This window comes from Desmodus rotundus, chromosome 3, assembly GCF_022682495.2.
Source record: "Desmodus rotundus isolate HL8 chromosome 3, HLdesRot8A.1, whole genome shotgun sequence".
Classification (NCBI taxonomy): Eukaryota; Metazoa; Chordata; class Mammalia; order Chiroptera; family Phyllostomidae; genus Desmodus; species Desmodus rotundus.
Genome location: NC_071389.1, coordinates 200,118,530 through 200,142,076, shown reverse-complemented (window position 1 = coordinate 200,142,076; position 23,547 = coordinate 200,118,530). Strand labels below are relative to the sequence as shown.

General features: G+C 64.9%; 1 protein-coding gene across 8 annotated transcripts in view; it reads right to left on the bottom strand.

Moving 5' to 3' along the window:
- The window catches only part of GRAMD4 (GRAM domain containing 4), a 58,181-nt gene that overhangs the window by 31,689 nt on the left and 2,945 nt on the right, over positions 1–23,547 (bottom strand). For 5 of the 8 annotated variants that reach the window (XM_053919747.1, XM_053919751.2, XM_053919746.1 and 2 more), the window contains one exon: positions 1,513–1,723. In XM_053919747.1, the coding sequence (XP_053775722.1) occupies positions 1,513–1,723 (211 nt within the window). Of the gene's footprint in view, positions 1–1,512; positions 1,724–4,107; positions 4,481–5,049; positions 5,361–7,133; positions 7,416–23,547 lie in introns of those variants that run through there. The other 3 variants (XM_053919749.2, XM_053919750.1, XM_053919748.2) reach the window with 3 other exon arrangements.

The following is a 23,547-nucleotide window of genomic DNA, read 5'->3' as shown; positions in this document are numbered from 1 at the left end:
ACAGCCCCTGTGAGCCCCCCACCTGCCCCACGCTCCTAGGACAGCGCCTTGACCCCCCGAGCCCCGGGATGGGCAGGGTGACAGCCTGCATCACCGGACCCCAGCTCCCGTGTAAGGACTATACCCCAGGCCGGCAGACCCTCTGGGCTGCCACCCCATCCTGCACTCAGTCACACACGCCCACGGGGGCCGAGTTCTGGGTCGCATCTGGGACTCCAACAAGATGGCCCTTAGAGCTGGGAGCTGCCACTGGCCCTGGATGGACAGACAGACTGAGCAGAGAGCCAGAGCAGTCCCACTGCGGCCTCTGCAGGATCCACCACGCACACACATGCACACACATGCACACGCACACACACACACACACAGAGCTGGGCACCACGCGTGGGGATTCTTGCTCCTGCCAGGCCCGTGCTCGGCCCTGAGAGCACCCAAGGGCCACAGCCCCAGCGCCCCAGGCAGGCGCCGGCCACACAGAGCAAACCCACCCTCCTTGCCAGACAAGCCAGCGCTGCTGGGTAGCACCACTGCACCCAGGATGCAGTGAGGGGGCCCTGGCCTGGGGGACATGAAGGAGCGGCCGGCTCCCAGGAGGCAGGGCCGGTCGATCACTCATCCAGCCTGGAGTGGGCGCACAGGCTGTCTCCGGCAGAGCATCGGTAATACAAAGAGCTGGGAAGGCGAGAGCCCACCGCCACGTCTGCAAAGAGAACCTGGCTTAGGTGCTTGGAGGGGAAACCACCTGGCCACCACATTTGGTGTCCACACCAGGAGGCCACCCACCAGTGGCATGAGGGGGCTCCGGGCTTCTTCACTGGCAGTGGGGGTACTCGGCGGCTGTGCCCACGGGGGACAAGCCCAGGGACCACACCCCCCCCATGACAAAATGCAAGCTTCTGGGAGGCTGGGCCCTCCAGTGCCTGGTCCCATGGGGGCTGCAGAGCCTCACCAAGACGCCACAGACGTGGGCTGCCCCAGTGAAGAGGGCCACACCGACGGGCCACAGGGACCACTGTCTCCACGTGGGCCGGTGAGGGCCCACCTGCTGCTGAGAGTCAGGGGCACCCACCAAGGGCAGTGGCAGCAGGCCACGGCCAGCAGCTTCCAGACAGCACCCTGTCCTTCTCCCTCCCCCCTCCCAGGTGCTCCCAGGGGTCAGGCTGGGGTCAGGCTGGGGTCAGCATTGCTTCTGCATGAGAAGTTTGCCAACCACCCAGGAAACCAATGGGGAAGGAAACCCAGCTGCTGGACCAGCCCTCGGTGAGGGAGGGGCTGTTTACCCAGGGTCCAGGGCCAGTCCCTGCAGGGGGCCGGGGGCCGGGGAGCAGGGCAGGACAGGCGAGCAAGCCCAGCTTGTCTCCAACCAGCCGGGCGGGACACATCCGCCCAAGTCCACACTCAGCCCGGCCCCTGGGGCTGGGGGACCCCACTCTGAGGTCCCCGGAGTCCAAGGCCAGGGGATGGTGGGGGCGGGGTGCGTTCTAGTCCCCGGAGGCCCGCGCACACACTCACAGGGTCCCTCAGCTCCTCGCTGTCCCGGGGTGAGGCCCGAGGCGCTTTCAGGGGGACGTCATCCCCACACTCGGTGTCTGAGGCGTTGGGAGACTCCGCCAGGTCGAGGAAGTCGTCTCTCTTGTGACCTCTGAACCTGATTCTGTCCAGCCTCCTTAGCATGTTCAGGACTGAGCCCCTCTGCTTCACCTTAACATGACGGTCAGGCTCCCTGCAAGAGAGTGGGGGCACGGTCAGCGGGTCTCCGCCGTATTGGCACGCCCCCCCTCCCCCCCCAGCTCCAGGCCCCAGGCAGCGACCCAGCCCTGCCCTCAGAGGGCAGCCAGTTCCAGGGCTCCCACCCCGCTCTCCCCCGACATCCTGCCACTGCTGTGCACAGCAGCCAGCCGGCTGCGCCCCCCCTCCCCAGGCAGAAGGAGCCTAGTGTGTCTGCAGGACCTTCCCACCAGGAGTACGGGCCAGCCTGGGGTCCCGGCAGCAGGGATCCTGGGGCAGGGCAGGGGAGGGACAAGGCAACAGACAGGGAGGGGCTGACGTTCCTCACAAGTCCTCCTGACCAACAGCGAGAATGTGGCCAGGGCTGTGAGCTGCCTGGGACAGACACAGGTCCCCAGTGTCTCCAGGAGGGCCCTCGCTCCGCCCAGCCCTCAGCCCACCCAGCCCAGCACCCCCATGCTGTGATGGGTGGTCACACACTTGCAGCACGGCCAGCAGCTCACCCACTTCCCCAGTGGCCCCAAACCCTGGCCTGGAGGGGGTCACACTGTGGGAGCCACAATGTGGCCACGCAGACACATGTCAGCTTAAACACACGTGCACACCCAGGGCCGGACATACCATGGTGTGCCCGGTCTCCACCCCCACCCCAACCTGACCAGGAAAACCCAGGCAACCCCCCAAACCCCCAGGGGAGGGGTGTGAGTGGTCCTTCCTCTGCACGTCCAGCCAACCTCACTCAAGCCCAAAGCAGGGGCCACGCAGCCCCAACCTTAGTGCCGGTCACACCTCGGCTAGCACCTCGCCTGAGGCTGCAGGTAGGACCTCACACACACCCCACTCCCCCGATATCTCCAGGAGGCCCTGGATCCCCACAGAAGTGGGGGGTCTGGACACCCCCAGGCTGGCAGCTTGATCTGCTGCTGACCAGCTTTCTGAGCCGCAGCTTCCACGTCTGACGTGGGGATGACCCAGCAGGGCTGAAGTGCCCGAGAGGTCCAGATGACGCTGACGCACTCACGGGCTGACGCTGAGCCCAGACCCAATAAACAATGCGATTATTCCACACGAGGCCGGCAGGAAGTGGGGGAGCAGGATGGAATCTGTGAGCCGGCCCTCACCACCCCACTTGGGTATTTCACGAAGAACCAGGGAGGCGGGGAGAAGTGCTTCCTGTTTCCGACCGTTGGCACTCGGGGCTCCCCAAGGGCCGTTGATCAGCCCGGGGCCCCTGCCCTGCGCTCCAGGGGCCTGGCTCCCCTTGGCGTCCCTGCCCCCACGAGGACCCCATGCAGAACAGAACGCACGGGCACTGGCTGCGGTCTGCAAGGACTGGGGAGGCGTGCGGGTGTCAGGGCAGGGGTGCGGGCGCTCGGGGACAGGCACGTCTCAGCGCTCCCTCGGGACACTCCAGGGTGGCCTGACGGGGCCCTGGTGCCAAAGCCAGGTGCCCCCTGAGACTCGGGAGAGTGTCGGGTGCGCAGCGCTGCTCAGGGCGGCGGTGGGGAGGTGGGGGAGGTAGGAGAGGTGGGGGATGGTGGCGTCCCTGCGCCTGGGGGCGGGGCACGTAGCCAACCATCTGGAAAAACACGTGTGTAAAGAAGCGGTGGACTCCAGATGGACTAAAAGATTAAGTAAACTTTTTTTAAAAAACAAGAAAGGAGAACTTAGTGTTTATCAAGTCCCTCGAGGTGGGGGGCTGTCTCCTTAGGACACTGAGAACACGGCCACAAAGCTGAAGAGGTCCAGTGGTCGAGTGGACGGACGTGAACGTCCAGGAAAACCAGGCAGCGACCGACGCCAGGGCTGGGGCAGCAAGTGGGCGCGCCAAGGGTCACAGCCTCTGTTACGAAACAAAAAGTCACGGGAGCCCAGGACACAGACGGGCGAACTCCCAGAGCCTCCAGAGGCTGGCACCGCGAAAAGCCCCGGGCCCGTGCCCACCAGCAAAGGAAAGGAAAGGCGGCCCAGTGGCAGAGGGGGCAGCGGTGAACACAGATGCCCCCCCCCAGCCAGAAATCGCCCCCCGCTGGAATTCGCCTGTGCACAAGGTCCCTGGGAGCAAACCCAGCAGGAGGGGCCAGCCTCGCTCCCTCCCAGGGAGGAGAGCAGCGCTGGGAATTACCCCCCTCCCCTGTGGGAGGCAGGGCGGGCCGCTGGACTTTGTCCCAGCGAGTGACAGAGGCAGTCACCAGTGCCAGTCACCGTGACAGCAAACAGGTCCTGAAACGCCGGAGGGGACACAGGACGCTGTGAGGGTTCTAGGCTTACAGGGTTTGTTACACCTCTCTCCCCAGAAGTCCTGTAGCGCCTTCCCACTGCTCTTTAACAGAAATCGAAGCACGAGGGAGAGGGGAAATGCAGCCAAGGAAAACCTACTTCCTCTCATTTCGACTCCCTGTCATCCAGTGTCAGGCAGTCCCGGGAGCGGAGCCCCTGGCTGCCCGCAGCCGGAGGACAGCGTCCAGGCGGGTCCCTCCCGGGCAGAGCTCCTCCCCCGCAGGGCTGGCTCCCCAAGGCTGGGGCCGCCTTCCTCCCCAGTTCAGCTCCTGCAAGCAGATGAGGTGGCCGCACAGGGAGAGGGACAACGCGCCCAGTGTCCGGGCCTGCCACCATCAGAATGCAACATGTGCCCAGCCCCGGGCCGCACCGGGCCCACGTGCACTAGGCTACCCAATGGAGCGCATCCCTCCAGGCACCAGGCCACCCCAGCCCCAGCCCTTCCTGCCGGCTGCTCACATCAGCTCGCATCAGGGCCCAAACAGGCAGCCTGCCTGAGCAAGGGGCTCCCAGGGCCGCTCCATCCCTGCCACCCAGCTCCCCCAGACTCCCCGACACAGGCTGCTGCCCGATGAGGACTAGACCCCACAGCACGGGTCCAGGCTGCCAGGCGGCCCCCCACGCCGGGCCAAGGGGCATCCCACCCCCGGATGACTCATCAGAACTACGCACAAGTCCCTGTCTCCAAGGAAGGGCACGCTCACAGGTTCCGGGAGCACAGGATTTGGGGAACGCAGCTCAACACAGCGCCCCCGCAACTTCCAGTGACGACAGTTGTCCACACAGGGCAAGGAGGGCCGGGTCCCAGCACCAACCGGGACCCAGAGAGAGGCTCTTCCCTTGCGGCCAGTGGCCAGGGGTGCCGCCTCAACAGAACTGCCTTCTGGTGGCTGCTGCCCTGTGCCCCCCCAGCTAGCCCTGCTTCCCCAGGCCCACAGGAGGAAGCCCACCTCCTCAGAGGCCGCCCCAGGAACCAGCCCTCACAGACTCCCACACGCCCGCCCCTCAAGGGGAGCAGCTGCCCCGAGCGGGACCTGCTACCTCGGCCCGCACAGCCGCTGGAGGGCCACCTGCCCCTACCCCCAGGTGGAGGCAGAGGCGCTGGGGAACGCTCCCTGGCTGAGGCTCCGCCAGACCCCTGCTCCAAGGCACGGCGTTCCACAGGGAACCTGAGACCGTCCGCCAGGGTGGACACCTGGTGCTGCACCGAGGGCAGCACCCGCCAGGCTCTGGGCCCTCTGTGCACAGGACTGAGTCTGGCAGAGCTGGCCGGAGACACAAAGCACTCTGCTCTGGGGCCCCGCCAAGTGGCTCTGGACACCTCTAGTGACCCTTGGGTGTCCCCAAACTCGAGGGTGGTCTGGGAGACACCACCGTCAGCCTGGCTCTGGCCGGCAGGACGCAACACTTCTGGAGTCAGCCCCAGGGGCTGCTGGCTCCACCCCCATGCCCGCTGGGCTCCGAGCTTGCTGAGCTCACGCTGTGGGAGGTCTCACCAGCGCTTGGTCCAGAGCTCCAGTCTCCGTGTCCTCCCGCTGCTCCCGCCATTGCCCTCAAAGGAGCCCTTGACCTTGTGGTCCCTCCATGGCCACCCACCTGCAGGCAGGCCAGGCACCGCCCCACCTCCCGCCAGGCTGGCCCAGGCAGCCACAGTGTCCCCCAAACCCCCTTCTCCACCCAGCAAGAAACCAGACCCTGGGGCATCCGGATGAGACCCCCACCCCTGGGGCTTCCGCACCCTGGGCTCCGGCCAGTCCTGCTATGGGACCTGGCACCCCCAGTGCCCGATGCCTCCCATCCCAGCGCCTCTCCTCCAAGTCCCCCCCCAGATCCCAGCATCCCACCTGGCATGTCATCTGGGACTTCCAACGGGGCCGGCCCCTCGTGTAGGGCCTGTGCTCACCCTTTTAGGATACAGGCCCCTGAGGTGGGGGCCAGGCACAGCCCTGCGGTGCCCCTCCAGCTGTGGCTGCGGATGCCGGGCTGGCACAAACCGCAGTCACCAACCTGGTTCTGTGAGGGAGGGAAGGAGGGGTATGCGCAGGGGCCGCAGCCCAGAGTGCCTGCCAGCCAGTGACGGGAAGCTCTCCCAGGAAGAGGCCTTAGCCCCCAGGCCCGTGAGCACTGGGGGAAATCAACTCCAAGGCTATGGCCACCTGGGCACTCCTCCAGAAGGAGGCCCGAGGTTCTTCCCTCAGGGACTCTCGGTCCCTCCACGCTCAGGGGACACGCCCCGTGCAGTGCGCTGCGTTTCTGCACTGTGACAGGAAAGCAGACCCTCAGAGAGAAGGCCACGTGGGGACCCCGCCTGTGGCCCGGGGGGGCGGGCCAGTGCACCAGGGAGAGCTGGGAGGGGGCTGACACCCCCTCCTCAGTGACCTGGGATCCTGCCCGAGGCCCAGAGAGCTCGTGAGTGTGCAGACACCAGCCCCTCGGGGGATCCATGCACCTGGACGTCACACACGTGTTACAAACGTCGCTACTTGAAGAGGCACAGCACTTGCTCCCGAATAATCACGGAACACACCGCGGCCTCGGATGCAGATCCCATACAGCCAGTGGGCGCGCCCCACGGCGGGCGCTCCCCGTGGCGGGTGTTCCCCGTGGCGGGCACCTCTCCCCTCAGGCAGCCACGCCTGCCACGACAGGTCTGCCCCGGACCCCGGTGCCCTGGACGTCTCTGCTTACATTGACAAGACACAGCAAAGGAGACCACGGAGAGCATCCACCAGCCGCAGTTGTGAGAGGGCCGTCCTTGCCGAAGTCAAGGAGTGTGCTAACAGCAGGACGCCCGCCACTCTCTGGGCCATTCCAAGTGCGCAGCCACAGACCCCATCTGCACACCCACGTCTCCGCTGTCCCCTTCTGAAGCCCAGACCACCAGCAGAATGAGAAGTGAGACCCCGACAGTGAAACGGGTCGCATTTGCCAGTTTCCCTGGTGGAGAGGCTCCCGAGGCCACCAGAGCAATGCCCCGCCCGGTTGGAAGTCAGGCCCGTGGCCCGGGTCACCTAGGGTGACAGAGAGAGGCAGCTCCCGTGGGGATCAAACCCCAGGTTAAACACACTGAAACATTCAGAAACGAGGGTTTCGGGTACCGAATACCTGTTTCCCACAGGACTCACCTGACTGCAAGTCCACACTTTCACCATCGTTGACGGCGAGCTCCCCAAAGTCCTGAGACTCCGAACGGCCCTGCATCCCGGGATGAGCTGGCCCTGGCAGCCTGCCTGGCCCCCAGCTGAGCTGCCGCAGCCTCGCAGGGAGCAGGCTCGGTAACACCAGTGCCCTCGCGCACCCTCCTCCCGACCCCGCCTTCTGGAGGCCTTCCGGAGGCTTCCCTGAGGTCCTGCGGGGGCAGGGCAGCCACTCGGAACAGCACAGGTTACCGAGGGCCACTTTCACTGTGCCACGAGCCCTCTCCTTGTGCGCCACCCTCACCTTGCCCTTGGGGCACTGACAGATGAGGGAAGCGAGGGTCGGGGCTCCAGCGCACCCCGAGAACACCAGGCATTGCCAGCTCCAACCGGGAGGGACCCGAACCTGGGCCCAAGGGTCACACAGGAGGGGATGGTGGGTGGACGGAGCCCCACATCTCAGGCAACTTCTCCTCTCCCTGCCCCAGGTGTCACTCGTCCCAGTCACGGTGCTGAGAGCCGGCTGACAGACGGGGAAATTGAGGCTCCGGGAGGCGGGGACACAAATCAGTCTCACTGGACTCCTGAGCCTCTGCTTGCCTCAACCCCAGGCAGCCCGGCCACCCAGCTCCCGGGCACAGGCCTCCAGTAATGCGTCCACCCTTCGGCGTGGAGGCTGAGTGGGGCGCCCGGCAGAGCGGCTGCAGGGATGTCGGCTCAGACAGAGCAGAGCCAGCAGGAACTCCTGCAGCGTGGGAGCAGGCGGACAAACCTCTGTCACACAAGCAAACAAGCCAAGAACAGGAACCGCACCCAGAGCTCCTCACTTTCTTCTCTCTGCGTCACTCTCAGCAGCGGGCCCTGGGCAGCCCTGGGCAGCCCCGGCGCTGAGGCGGCCACGGGAACGCCCTCTGGGTCCCAGGGCTCCTGGGACGTCCAGCTACCCTCCGGCCTGGCCCAAGCACCTGAGGCAGAAAGGGGCACCGCTGGCTGCTGGCAGAGAGCAGGCCGTTCTCCGAATGCACTTGAGCGTGAACGGCTGCAGCTGCCAAAGGCCTGGGCGCGGCTCCCCGGGGCTCGGAGAACCGGCCCTGCAAAGGGCCAGGTCCTGAGGTCCAAGGCCTGGTGGCCGCAGTCTCTGTCGTCGCTTTTCCGCTCGGCTGCAGCCGTGAAACTAGAAACCAGTGTGGCGAGGGGCCAAAAAGGCACTATTTACAAAACCAGTGGCTGAAGCCAACTCGGTCCCTGTCCCTGTCTCAGCGATAAACACCTAACAGTTCTCTCTCAAACGCGTGCCAGGACTGACCGCCGCTCACAGGCACTCTGCAGGCACCCGGGACCCCACCAGGGCCCGGCACCCCCACGCATGTGTGGGCCTCGCCCCACCTGGTCCTCTAAGGAAAGGGGTGAGGCCGAGTGGCCTGGGCACTCTCCTGCTCCGGGGGTCAGAAGGGACACGGGGAGGAGACCCACACGTCTCTGTCCCACCTGAGGCCCCGTAACCCACCTGAGGCAGAGGGGCCGGCTGCAAGGAGACCGTTTCTGAAAAGTATTTCTGGCCCCTCCACCCTCCAGCCCACACCCACAGCCCCGGCACCCCTCAGTCTTGGGGCAGGACCTGAGCTCCCCAGGGACAAGCCAACAGCACAGTGAAAAGCCCTCACGCAAGCACGGGCCTTGCCCACCTCCTCCAGGAGCCCCCCCCCGAAAGGCGTTCCAACCCCTCCCCGAGTCCCCCTCACGTGCCCTCTATATTCCCCACCCAGCACGCCGGCCCAGCGGGGTGCTGGGTGGGCGAGCCAAGTGCACTTTAAAGAACTCTGTGCCTTAAACAGCCCCCACGTGAAAGGATTCTCTGTGCCCCCGGGAGACCTGTCCTTCCTGCGCCTCCTTTTCAAAGGCAGCCCAGAGGGGGCCTGGGGCCCAGCGCAGACCCAGCCTGGACAGTCAAGCAGGCCACCAAGAGCTCTCGGATCAGCTGGTCGAGAGAAGAGCAAAACCCCAGACAGGACCTGGTGGCAGAGGGGCCGAGCCCTCGACTCCAGCCTCTGCTACAAAACTCCTGCCCGGTTAAAAAAAAAAAAACACACACACACACATTAAAAAAAGAAAACCAAAGCCCCCCAGTCCTCTCTGCCACCCCGGTCCCGGCCAGCCCCCAGTGTGGGGACAGCGGAGTCCCACAAGGGCTCCTGGCAGCAGGGCACTTCTGCGGACAGAGGGGACAGGCCCTGTCTTCTGGTGCGCGGAACTCGCCCGCTCGGCCCAGGGTAACACGGGGCCGTGAACGCCTTGCACCCGTAGTCCCGGACGGTCGGGAGCAACGACTGCTATCGTCAGCAGGCGTCGGACAAGCACCTGCTGCATGCTGGGGGCCGGCTCCTGCGGGGACACAGCGGAGCCACGGCCCTGATCTCTGAAAAGGAGGATGGACAGTGACAGGCCAGGGAAGCCCCCCCAAGAAGGTGGCAGCCACCCGGCGGGCTGACAGTCCCGAGGAGCCAGCCTGCCTGGGTCCTCTGTAGAGGAAAAGGACGAGGCTGGACACAGTACTTACCTGAGAACCGGCAAGGAGGAACCAGCGGGCAGGGACGCGGAAACAGGCAGGCGGGAGCAGATGAGACTGAGCCCCGGCGTAGGGTGCAGGCTGGCAGGGGAGGGCGCTCGCGCCCGCAGTGTGGGCTGCCACCAGCTCCCGGGGGGCGGGGCGGGGGAGCTGGGAACCACCACAGGCTTCAACCCTTTGCATACTGAACCCTGGATATGTTGACTATTCCACAGGAAACTACGTTTTAAAATTAAGTTTTAAAATAAAAGGAGGATTCAGATTTTAAAAAACTCTACAAAAACCTGCATCCACCACTGCAGGGAAACCCCTCCCAACACGGAGCCAGGAACCCCTGGGGCCCCCCAAGACCCTTCCAGGGGACCCGCAACATCCAAACCACCGAACGACAAGCCCCAGACGCCCTCCGCTCTTCCACGCTGGCTCCCAGGCCTGCCGAGGGCCCCCAGCTGCCCCCAATCACACGGGCCCACGCGCAGCCAGTGCCTGCTTCACAGAATGCTCCTCGAAGGGGGCGGGCGATGTAGCGAGTGACGTTTAAAAAATAAGAGCAGGCTGCGTGTGTACGCACGTGACGGGTTACTAACTGGCAGTCTGCGGCATGTTAACAGACTTAACTTCTGACAGCAAAGAGCAGTGAGCACACCATGCCGAGGCTCTCGGGGACCCCCCAACTCAGGACTCTAACAGGGTTCCCAGACCAGAGAGCCTGAGAACGAGGTCCACCCCGGTGACTCTGGGGAGCAGTACAGGGGCAGGCCGGGACGCTGAGCCTACGCCCCTACCCTACATGGCCCAGGACTCTGCAGCCCCAGCGGGGGGCGAGGGGGGGCTGCGTCCACAAACACAGCCTGAGGCACCAATTGGGGGGAGCGCAGCCCCAGCCTGCAGCAGGACCACCCTTCCGCCCACACCCCTTCGCCTCACTGGCCCACTCGCCCGGCACATGGGGACAGCCGGGAGCCCTGGTGCACAGGGGCGCAGCCCGCCCCGGCAGGCCCTCACTGGGGTAGATGGAGGGGGTGGGTGGTGGGGCAGTCCCAGGGTCCCCACGGCTACTACAGGGGCTGGAGAGGGTGCGGCCAACCTGGAGGGAGGGGCCGGGCCAGCAGCCTGAGCCCAGCCCACCCCCACCTGCAGGCCTCACAGGTGCGCGCACCACACCAAACCTGCATACCCGCGCCCCCAAGTGCACCCTCCCTCCCCCAGCGCCTCCCTCCCAGGGGCTCATTCGGCCCAGAGGAGGAGCCCAAGAGCACACGCTTCCTTCTCAAGGTCAGCACCACAGCCTTCTGCCAAGCAAACCACGGTTCCGCCACCCCGTCTGTTTACACACGCCCTCCCTGCCTTTGCATCTGACGGACCTGTCCTGGGTCACAGACGTCTCCTCCTCCAGGAAGCCCTTCCCAGCACCCACTGCACCGGGCCTCTCTCTACCCGTGAGTGTTCCGGAACTTGGGCACCAGGGCCCACACCAACGTGTGCACGGACACACGTGCCCCCTTGCGCCGCCGCCTCCCATGTGCACGAGGACACACGCCCCACCTCACGGGGGAGACGTGGCCAAGCCAGGCCTTTTCAGTGACAGGCCCACGTGAGCCTGGAGCCGACAGGTGCTGCCGTTCTGGGAGACAGTGTGCCTGGGAACCAGAGAGCACAGGGACAAGCTGGTGGCCCCTCTGGGAATTGGTGACAGGTCGGTGACCTTCTCAGGAGGCCACAGGCATCGCTGGCCTGAAGAAATCAGGGGTAAAACAATCCAGTTTCAGAACAGGTGCTTCGGAAAGACTGTGCGACTGCGGACCCCCCTCTCCGCAGGGCCCTCTGGCGCAGCGTCTGTAAGGAGTGAGCACGGTGCAGGTACCCCAGGTCCCCACTCACCCCGTCACTGGCGGGGCTGCGGGGAGGGAGCCACGCACACCTGGGCATCTCAGGGGCGGTCCCCAGGCGGGGCGGCCCGCAGAGGCTGCTTCCCTGCACAGGTAATTGAGAGACAGCGCCATGTGTGCGGCAGCTGGAGGGGCGGGGGCAGGGCCCTTGGTTGGGGCGCCGAGGCTCCAGGGCCAGAGAGGAAGAGTTTCATCTCTGCCTCCCACAGGGAGTGGGCAGACGTGGGAAGTGCAGCTCAGGGCACCAGGTGACATTACCTCTCCAAAGCATTAACATCCCAAAACACAGTGTGAAGGCAGTGGTGCAGCTGCCCAGGCAGCTGCCCGGGGCCATCTAGTCCCGGTCCCGGTCCCCAGAACTGACTTCCCGTGTGCGAGCGTCCTCTCTGCCTCGCCAAGACCCTACCTGACCCCACAGCACAGTCGGCTTCCTTCCCAGGCTTACTGCATCAGTCCCTCGGGAGGGCTGCAAAGGACTGGGCCATGGGCACCGCAGGCCCCGGGGCTCCCACAGGGCCGCCCAGTGAGGCAGACTCGCTGGCAGGGGACAGTCCGCATCAGGTGCGCGCCTCCCTGCACCATGTCTCGGCCCCACTCACTCCTCTGCCCGCTGTGGCCTGGAACAGCTGGTACCGCTGACAAAGGCGCTGTCCCACCCTGCCCTCCCCTCCCAGGCCACTCAGGCAGAGGGCCCCACTTGGAGCAGCAGCTTCTGGTTCTGGAATCAGGTCCTCCTGCCCTCGGGGGAGCGGCTCCCACCCCACAGCCAAGGCCGGCCTCCGAACAGACTCCTGCCCTGGGCCAGACCCCCAAGCACCCAGAATCAGCACTGGCACCACAGCCAATCAACCGACTTCGGCACCCCCTCCGCTGAGAAGCAGTGGGGAGCCACTGTGGGAGGAGGGGAGGAGGGTATCCCATACTCTCCATCCTCAGGATCTTCAGGCTTCAGCTGCCGCATCCCGGACCTGACACCTCGCTAGAGTTTTCATCAAAGTTCAGCCAAAGAAGGCCACTGCTGCCCAGCCCTAGTGACCTACAAGCCCAAAGCACCTGGACAACGCCACACCCCCGCACACGACTGCCCACACAGCCCGCAAGCCTGCCCCCAGAACAGCAACCTGCAAAGCCCTCGTTTGAGTCCTGACTCACATCCTGCCCGGGGTCACCTGCAAGGTGGGAGGGACATCGCTCATCCTCCGGGTCCGAGATCTTGACGCCCCACCATCACCTCCTCGCACGCACGGGGCCTCGGCTCCTCCTCTCTGGAGGAGAACCCAACGCAGAACGGGAGAAACTCTAATGTGGCCTTGTGGTGCGTGGCCCTCGGCCAGGATACCCACGCACAGCGGAGGGAAGGCTGGCCCCAGACGCTGCCTCCAATGTGCGTCCTGGCCAGGCTGCCGGGCGGCCCTGCTCTGGCCCCAGCGCCTCGTTCTGTGAGGCTGTGGCAGCTGCTGCCTTGACCCAGCGGCCCGAGGGCTGGCAGTGGCTTCCCAGGGGAGGGCAGGACTCCGAAAGCAGGCGTGGGACCCGGCTTAACCAGACAGGCAGGTTGGCAGACAGAATGGTGGCCTCCTCCCCAACCTGGAGAGGGCAGCAGAGCCGACCACAGCCACAGCTCCCAGCCGGAGGCCCCAGGGGTGTGGGAAAGGCCCCGCATGGCCAGACTGTGGCCCCGGGGGACTCCCCTCCCCATTCCAAAGGAAACAGAATTCTGTAATTGCTTCCACAGAGGAGAAAGGCCATCCAAAGCCTCTGCCCAGCACATGACAGCCCCCACATCCCAGGAGGCCCCAGACGCGCCCTTGAGTGGCCACACAGGTGCTAGGGCCTGTGACCCTGCAGAAAGGCTACCCGGCCACCCGAGCACACTGCCCCCTGTGGAGCCGCCGGCTCGGGCCTCATCCGCAAGGTTTAACCAGGTAAGTGCCCGAGCCAGGGCATCCATTCACGGCAGGGAGGAGCCTGCAGGTCCCCCCACTCTGCCCCAGGCCCCTTGGGCACTAGGCCAGCACTCAGCGACCCCAGAGGCATCCACCTGGAGCCGGTCCGCCCTTTCAGCCAGGGCGGGCAGCGTCCCTTCTCACCAGCTTGGCCTCACCGCCAGCTCCCACTCCTCCCTGACATCTGCCCCTCAGCTCCCCGGCCAAAGCCAGAGGGGCAGAGGGAAAAGTGCCGGAGACCTGGAGTGCCGGCACCCTCGTGGGGCAGGGCGGCACCCAATCAGGGCTCAGGGCTTCTCTGCGGATTCACACCTTAGCCCCCGACAAGGGAACCCTCGGTGACTTAGGAAACCATCAGCCAGAGCAGCTGCTTCCCTGGCAACAGCACAGGGCACAGGACGGCTGGGACTGGGCACAGGGCTGGGTGAGTCAGGGCGGAAAGAGGAGTCCCCACAGCTGTGCCCGGGCCCACCCTGGCCAAGGGCCAAGCCACCGACAGCCCATTTTCCACTCAAGGAGCCCAGCGCCTCCACCAGGCTCAGGACGTAGGGCATCACCTCCCTGTACCAGAAGCACAGCCAGCCACACGGGCCACAAGAGGAGGGTCCCAGGACCACGAAATTCCTCACAGCCCAGGACGCTCCCTCCAGGCAACCTTCTCCTGGATGGTTCTGGAAACCTGAAGCAGGTTCCAGAGACAGGCCACCCTGTTTCTGGTTGGCTCCCCAACACCACCCTATGCACCTGCTGTCTCTTTACTCCCAGGGGGCCCTCAAAACCGCCCCCCCACGCCCTGCCACCCCATCTCTGGGCCAAGGGGCACATTTATCTGGGCCTGGTCTGCGGTCCCCACATGGAAGGCACTGAACCTCCTTCCCTCCGTGCTTTGCCACACAGCGGCCCCTCCAGCCTCCAGGACTCCCCACTTTGGCCCCTCACACCCCTTGATTTCATGGGGGCTCAACCGTCCCCTTCAGTCCCTGGGAGACACTCCTTGCCCAGGACCAGGCTGGCCCCAGCTGCATCTCCAGCACAGACCTCGGCGGGGTCATTTCTACACCCGAAATTGGAGGAAACACCCGCCCTCCCGGGGCTCCCCCCACCCAGGGTTTCCTCCCCACCCACGGCCTCTGAGGGAGCAGAGCCTCCTCACCCGCCACTCCTCTGGCCTCCACTGGTCTCTCCTCAGTGCCCCGCCCATCCCAGAGCACACCTGTCTGCTCTTGTACCTGCCCCGGCCCAGAATGTTCCTTTCAGTCTCTGCCGCCCACCCCACCCACTTCCACCAGTCCCTCTCTCACACATCGGGGGCAGGAGGAGGACCCGTCCGAGCAGAAGGGTGCAGCCGCAATCACACCACAGTACGGTGTGTGGCCCGAGAGAGGTGCGCACCAGGGGACAAGGAGCCTGGACGGCGCCCCCACTGGCAGCTGGAGGCTGGAGCAGGAGGGTGCCGGCTCTGTCGACCACAAGGAAGCAAACAGGCTAGGCCCCGCGTGGCCAGTGAGGGCGGCCACAACTCAAACATGGACTCGCCCCCTTTGAGTCCCCCCCAACCCACCAGAGCTGCCGTGCAAACTCGGCCGCTTAAGGCAAGGCTGGCCCCGCACCGGCCCACCTGCACGGCTAATGGGTGCTGGAGGAACACCACTGAGCAGACGAGAGCCACAGACCCACCTTCCTCACCTGGGGGCGTCCATGCACGCGCCTCGCCCGCAGCACCAGGCTCACCTGCCAGCCGGTGCCAGCTGAGCCTGAGGGTGGGGTGCTGCTCACAGGCCTCCAGTCAGACCCCAGGAGCCTTAACCACTTCCGTGGGCTCACCCCTCTGCCAGTGGTGAGGGGAAAGGGCCTGTCCATCACAGGGCCAGCACGGTCCGGCGGCACACAGGCACTGAGCCGTCGCCGTTTGATGGATAAGAATCCGCTCCTTTTGTGTTTTTGTTCGAGTGGCTTCCTTCTTAAACACCTACGCGGAGAGCTCTAATTCAGGTTACGCTGGCGCACAAAAATAATCACAGAATCGGGTTTATGTCTTCTAGTTGCACAGAATTTAGGACAATACTCGTGTAAGTGATTCTGAAATACTTTATAAATAGGTCACAACAGGCCCTTTTCATCGCCGAGATCTTACAGCTCGACACAGCGGGGCCGGCCTGTGTGTGTGGAAGAACCAGCGGCAGGCGGGAAGCCGGCGTGCCCCACACCGCCACCACTGCCACGTCCTGGAAGCACGGGGTTCGGGACGGCCTAGACGTCTGCATGACACGGAGTGTGTGCCGGCCCATCCACTGGTCCCCGCAGACGCAGCCGCCAGATCCGACTCTGGGGAGGGAAACCCCGCTGTGGCCCTGGGGTCTCCTGTGGGGGCAGCAAGTGAGTCGCCTCCCTGACCTGATCGGAACCATGGAAACCTTCGGGAGAGAGACCAAGCCCAGCCCGTCCCGGGCGCGAGTGGCTGAGCCTGCGAGGCCGCAGGGGGCTCTCCCAGTGGCTCTCCCGGTGGCTCTCCCAGTGACTCTCCCGGTGACTCAGTGAGAACCAGTCACTTAACAAGTTTCACTCACACAGCTAAGCAGTCAGTTATGAAAGACACTTGCCCGACTTAAAAGGAGGCAGCGGGGGTTGGCCTCATGTGCTGGGCAGCCTGGGGGGAGGGTGGGGGGACAGGCCCCCGCCACTCGCCCCAAAGATCCTCTATCGAGGCCCTGGGCCCAGTGCTGGGGACGAGGGTGAGCGACACACTCCCCGCCCGACCACCCTGCAGGTCCGGGACAGCCAGTGTCCCATCCACACCACCTGACCCTTCCCGTCCCGCGTGGCCACGGCTGCCCAGAGCGCAGGGGAGGGGACACAGGCCTCCCCAAGGAGGTGACTGGGGACACTGGCAGCAGCACCGGCCGTGTCTGACTGGTAAATGTGATGTAAACCGCAGCCCGTGCTCTGAGGCAGCAGCCAAGTCCGGAGTCTGTTTGGTTGAGTCCGGGAAGAGGGTGTGAGATGAGGCGGCCCCTCCCTGAGGCGGCAGGGAAGGGACAGCAGTCCGGGGCCAGGGGCGCTGGCCCAGGACCCAGAGAGGAACCTGTGGACTGGCAGTTGCAGAATGGACGAGCGTGGGACAGTCTCTCGGAGGGGCCGGGAGGAGGGAGGGCTGTGGTCCCCACAGAGCGTGGGCCAGGAAGGAGCAGGCAGGGGTCCCTAGTCAGGGTCCACAGAGGCCCGCACGTGGGCTACCGGGCCGTGTCCATCTTCTAAACACCCGAGCCCAAAAGCAGTGGGCAGGCGGGCCAGGGACAAAGGCCAGGCCCTCCAGGCAGTAGAGCTGCACCCACCATTCGCCAGCCCCCCACACACTCATCTGCGCAGCGGGGACAAGGTGGCCCCTGCTGGGGGGGCGGGGGCAGCAGCAGCCACCACATACACCCCTGGCACCCAGCATTTGTTCAGACTCCTGCAACCACCCAGCTGCCCTCTCCCTGGACAGCCCCCCACCACCCCCGGTGCTGCGCACCCTTGGGCCACGTAGACGGGTCCCTGACACCCAGGGCTCACTTCTCCCCATGGCCAGGGCTCACCTTAAGGCAGCCACATGACTAGGAAGGATCAGGTGGGGGGCTTTTCGAGAGGCCCCGTCTCCCCTTCTCTTGCCACCTCGCGGCCGGGCCCACCCCCACAGGATCAGCAAGAATCCCGGTCCTATGAGAACCAGCCAGCCGGCCCCCACGAAGGCTCTGGGGGGCAGAGCTGACTTCAACCTGCAGCCGGCAGCTCCCTTCTGGGTGCCGCCGCTGCCCCAGGGCTTCCCAGTGGCCCACCCTCCCCCTCAGCTCTCACGTGGGGGTTCCCAGGCCTGCTCCCTCCCCCGTGGGCACCCTGTTCTGGCAGCAGAAGGGGGTTGTAGGCTGTCCTTCCCGGGCCTATCCACTCCCAGAGTCACAATCCTAAATGGTCAGCTTAGAACGCGACCCTCGGGCAGCCCAGTTACAGCCCCCACCTGCCCACCGACCCTCCCAGGCCATCCCCCTGCCCCTCCAGACAGACACTGACACCTTGCCGCAGGCCCTCCCAGCAGGGTGTGACATCCGGGGCGCCCTGCCCCCATGCGCCTCTCCCCACACGCCCCCACCCTGCCCACAGCACCGCCTGCCCCCCACGCCTGGCTCTCTGGGAGCTGGCTCATTTCACTTCCTCCCCACCATGGTGCCGGCTGTAGCCAAGTCCCATCTGCAGCCAGTGGGCTGGGCTCCAGGGACCACGGTGACCACAAGCACCCCTCACTCCTCAAAATTCCGCCTCTGGGTCCAGCACCTTCGGGTCCCTACTGCCACCCTCCCCCTCCAACCTGCACCCACCTCACACCACACCTTAACTCTCAGAAGGACGGCCTTGGATGGGAGCCACCCTCCTCCCCGAGTTCTTAAGCAACAGCTGTGTAACACGACATCGCTTTCCTTCCTCACTCTGGCGGGCTCAGCACACCTGCCACACACTCACCTGGTGCGCCAGGCCAGGGCGGGACCAGGGGCGGGGCTGGGGTTGCCACCGCTGACCGACCCCCCTCCCGGCAGGCAGCACAGGCCACAGGCCCTCCAAGTGGCCTCCCGTCGGGTCCCCCGTCTGCCTCCAACCCACCTCTCTGGGGGGAGCAGAAACCAGCCCCTGGGCACCAGACCTGGGTGCCGGCACCCACCCAGGCCCTGAGGACATGCCCAGGGAGGCTGTGAAGGAGCACACACCGCAGCCTCGAGCTGCCAGAGCAGTGGGGTAGGGCCCCGAGGGACGGCTGGGCTCTCCTACCCCCACCCCCATCCCACGCCAGGGCCACAGGGACAACCCTCGGGCTGGGGACTGTGGGGCGGCCCCGTGGGCACTCACGGTCTGTCCTCCCAAGAGTGAGATTCCGGGCTTTGTGATTTCAAGGTTCGCATGTCCTTTTAAGTACCCAGGTCGCTCAGAGTTATAAAGGCCGAACTGCCCAGCTGGAGGCCAGGCCGACACGCCCCTGCCTGCCACCCAGACCGCCCGCCGAGCTGTGGCCAGGCCGGGCTCAGGCCAGCAGTGCGACGGGCACCCCCTCCTCACAGACACTGCCCCAATGGCGGCCATCAGGCAGCCACCTGGGGCCACTGTGACCCCAGAAACCATTCCGGTCACCCCAGAGCACAGCTCCCAGGGAAGGGTAATGTCTCCCGGCCAGGGGCACCCACAGCTGCCTGTGCCCATCACTCAGGGCCTTGGGGCGCACACACCCAGCCCAGAAAGCAGGAGGAGCCCAGTGTGGCCCAGCAAGGACCTGGGATGGGGCACACAGCGGGGCAGTGGGGCAGGGGGCGCTGGCCCCACATCAGCCTGTGAGCAACACCCCCCAGAGGAAAACCTGCCCCTGGGGGTCAACAGCTCCCAGCCCAGCCCCCACCCCCTGATGGGCCCCATGGGCCTCCTCACACCCCTCCCCCGGACTGGGGGAGGCGTGGGGCCATGTGGTGGGGCCCCAGCCCCACAACAGAGAGAAAAGGGCTTTCAGGATGCACACCCGGAGGTGTGGCTGCCGAGGCCGGACCTCGGGGGTGTGTTCAAAGTCAACACCACTCCCAGATTTTAGAGGGTGTCAGGTGTGTGTCCACACCCACAGGCAGAGCTGCCCCTGCTCGGCAGGGCCCCTCATCCTCTCTGCCTCTCCCTGCAGGTCTCAGACCTTCTCAGGGAGGCAGTGGCCCCCCGGCCTCTGCAGGGCCCTGCAGGGGGCCCTGCTGGGCCCCGCCCCTGCTCCTGGAGGAGTGGAAGGAACTGCCCATCTAGGCAGCACTCTGGCCCACAAAGCCACTTCCTGTGGCCAGGACACCAATTCTGAGCCCGCAGGGCAGCTCCACCGGAACTAAACAGTTAGGTCAGAGGATGGCCTATGGGGAGCCGGTTCCCGCCAAAAGAACGTTGTTGATTGGCAACGGAGGGGTCAGAGGGTCCGAGTGGCGAGTGTCAGACCGTGACCGTGGGTCACCGAGCTGAACTCTCTCCCTGAGAGCAGGCGCTGACGGACCGCACAGCGGTTACAGGCACACAGTGGCCCCGTTCCGTCTCTGAGGCAGCAAAGCCCAGCAGCAACGGCCATGCCCAGCACCCAGATCTTGGCCTCTAAAAGCACCCTCTATGGAGGGAGCTGGGTTCCTAGGAGGCCTGGCTGACTCGGGGCGGGGCAGGAAACACACAGGGGGCCGGAGCCCCAGTGGGCCAGACAGTGAGGACACACTCCCCTGACCCCACCAAGACGGGGCGTGGCGAAGGGAGGACCCTCCAATGGCCACAGCTGGGACAGGGGACCAGAGTATGAGGTGGGGGGGCTGCCTCGCAGCCCCGAGGGTCATCCGTGCGCACGGACCTCCGTCCGTGATGGATTGACTAGTGGGGAGGAGAGAAGTCTCTGGCAGAAGATTTCCGGGCTGTCCTGACAGACCCTCCACGGCTCCCGTCCCCTCCACTTGGGCCGTGTGTGGTGACCTCCCTCCAAAGAGGATAGCGTGGGCACGGAGGGTCCCGGGGGAGGCCTGACACCCTCGGCCAGGAGATGGAGACATCACCGTGGTTAGGCAGGCCGGCGGCACCTGCCCCTGGCAGGACCCGATGAGAGGGGACTTCCCCACCGTGGGCTCCCCAAACCCCCGACCTCACTGTGACCCCGAGAAAAACACTCAAATTCCCACAGATGAATTCCAATCGATCATCCAAGCCAACTCCATGGAGAGGGGCCGCAGTGTGTACCCGACCCCTCCCCGGGCCGCCCGCAGAGTCATGTCAGAGAGACGCCCAGGCCCAGAGGAGCCTGCAGGTGAGGTGGGGTCCGGGGACTGGGACAGGAAAGTGACATTGGGGGAAAGTAAACAAACCTAAACAAAGCACAGGCCTTCCTTAATAATAGCGTGTCCGTGTGGCTCATTCGTTGGGACCACGGCCCCCACCGTTAGCAACAGGAGAAACTTGGGGGAAGGGCGGGAGGCATATGGGAACCTTGCATTGCGTTTGCAATTTTTATGTAAATCTAACCCTGTTCCAAAAATTAGTCTATTTTTTTAAAATCCAGCATGCCACCCAGGATGCCCTGAAGTGGTGGGCACTCAACAGAAAGACAGTCAAGGCACAGAGATAGTGGGGCAGTCAGTGAGAGAGGGGCCCCATCCCTCCCTACCCCCCCAGTGCAACAATTCACTCCCCACAGGCTGGCCACCGTCCCCACGAGGCCAGCCAGCAGGGCCCTGCCCTCCAAGAGCTCACTCAGAAGGTCGGCAGGTCAACAGACAGACACACACAGGGAGAGCAGCACAGGTGCCCTAACCCTGTGGGAGTGGAACAGCCAGGAAGGCTTCATGGAGGAGGTGACATGAGTACAGATCACACAAATGGCCACTGAAAATGAAATGGGAAACGTGAAATGGCTCAGGGGGACGCACACAGCGGGCGAGCATCAAGAGCCTCGGATGGAAGGGGCTGCTGTGAACTCTGACCCCGGGTGCTCAGTGAAGCTGAGCACGCCCACCTAGACACATACAAAAGGTGGTCAGGGTCACCTGGTGCCAGGGAGACAGGGAGAGGGGCCGCCCTCCAGAAGAGGCACAGAGCCCAACCTCGCACACGGCGCAAAGCCGCCCTCACCACCACGCAGATGAGAACACGTCTCACTAACTGAAGGAGACAGACCCCGGCGGCCTCGTACCGGGTGACTCATTCACGAGACCTGTCCAAAGAGGCAAATGCACAGACAGGCAGTGGACCAGCAGTGGCCAGAGGCTGGTGGGGGTGGGGATGAGGAAGGACAGCTAAGGGTACAGTTCCTTCCGGGGCGATGAAAAGGCTCCCACATCAGACTGCGGAGGGGCTGCCCGATTCTGTGCACACGAGTCAGTGGCCTGCACACTCTCTGTGTGTGGACCACACGGTGCATGAGTTACACCTCAGTAAAGATGCTCAACAAACACACACCTCTCACTGCCCAGCCTTGTCTCCCCTCCCCTCACGCCATCGGCTGCCCACGGGCTCCCTGGCCAGCTCGCAGAGCCGAAGCTCCCAGTCCCCCCGAGGCTGGGCTGCAGAGGGGTCTCCAGGCCAGAAAAGGGTGTCCACGGCCGCGCCAGGTCTCCCCGCAGAAAAGTGCGTCCATGCATTCACCCCCCCCAAAGGTGTGCAGAGCTCCTGCTCCGGCCGTGTGGGGAAAAGTGCTCCAGGAGAGAGGACAGGCCTGGGCCACCAGGGAGGGGCCACTGGGGAGGCTGGGAAGGAAGCGGGAGGGAACAGCGAGTGAGGAGGTGCTGCTTCTCTGAGGGGAGCTCGCAGGAGGCCGCTCAGCCAGGGGAAGGAGCGTGGAGGTGGCCCACACCCCACAGAGGGGGCAGAGGCCAGGGGCGGGGCTGGGAAAGGAAACCGAGCTGACCTGGGCGGCGTCTGGGGCACAGGCTGGGGTCATGTCCCACATGCCCACCCGCCCAGTCAGCTCCAGCCCTCTCCACTGAACACAGGGACCCCCGGGAGGGGCGAGCTGTTTCCCAGGGCCCCCAGCCCCCGGGCCTCCATGGCTCCCTGAGCACCTGGTCTCTCCCTCCCACAGCCTGACTCAGGTTTGAGGGCCTCGAGGGGCCCTTCCCCCCACTCCCGAGGGACAGGCAACACCTCAGAACACAGCGCTTCCTGAGCGCCCCCACATCACAGGGCCCAGTGTCACGGATCTTTCCAGAAGCCCTCACTCCCACACAACTATGGCCGCTCCGCCCAACGCCAGCCAGTTCTGGGGATGGGGCGGGCCTCCCCACCCCCTTCTTCCTCCTCCCTCCTGGGGCAACACCTCCAGCCAGGACCACCTCCAGACTTCTGGCTTCTGAACGCAGACCAGGGCACTCAAACTGAGCCCAGACAGGTGAAGCACCCGCCCATGAGCACGCGGCAAGACCAAGAGCTTTCCCCACCGAACCCCCCAAAACCCGGCAGGCACTGCCAGGCTCAACGGGCTCCGCCACTCAGCGGCAGTGGCCTTGGGGACGCGGCTTCACGTCTCCATGCCAGGGCTTCCTCGTCCAGAGGTGAAGCTAATAATAGCGCCCACCTCCAGCTGCTACAGCACTCGGTCACAGAAAGTGCTCGGGCAGTGGTTATCACTGCGTCCTCCACGAGACTCTCGGCTCACGCGCATTTCTTTCACAACCCCCCAGAAACGTAACTTTACCAGGGGCTCCTCGGGAGGTGGCCCCGCGTCTGGAGCTCCACAGTCCCCACCCCAGCTCTGTCCCTTAACTAGCAGGGACTTAGGCGGCCAGGCCCACCTCTCTGTGCCTCGGTTCCCTCAAAGGCAGAACAGGGTGAAAGCGCGTGTCACGAGGGCCGCATGGGACAGTGTGCGGAGCACGGCGAGCTCCGTGTCTGAGGCTGTACGGAGACTGCTGGCACTGTTACTGATGTTTTCGACAGGCCAGCACTTCCTGTCTTCCTGTCTCCACGGCAGGGGACTAATCGCAGCCCTCACACATAATCACAGCCCTTTACGACTCGGACACCACTTGATGGCCCGGTGGCGACCGTCATTAGAAGGAATTACAGCCCATGTCTCCACCCAGCCCCTGCGTACGGGCCACACGCAGACACCCCAGGTTTTCTCTAACTAGGGAACCTCACTTTCCTCCTCCTCCTCCCTCTGTAAGAGCAGCCGGCCTTGAAGTTCTCAAGTTAACGGATTACATTTCTCCGTCCCTGGCGGCTCTGAGCAGGGACCAGGCTGCTCCACCCCCAGGGCTGGTGGTGCCTCAGCCCCTCCATACACCACAGGAGCATCACCTTCGGGGACCTGGGTCTCCCCGCGTGTCCACGGAACTGACTGTGGAGGTCTTGCACCCACCCCTCGGGTTCTCTAGAAACTGCCCAGGACAGTCACCACTGGCACACCACCGAACAGCCAGGAAGAACAGGCCCGGGCCATGGCAGGGCCAGACAGCCCCGAGCCAGCTCTCAGTCTCCCCAAACTAAGG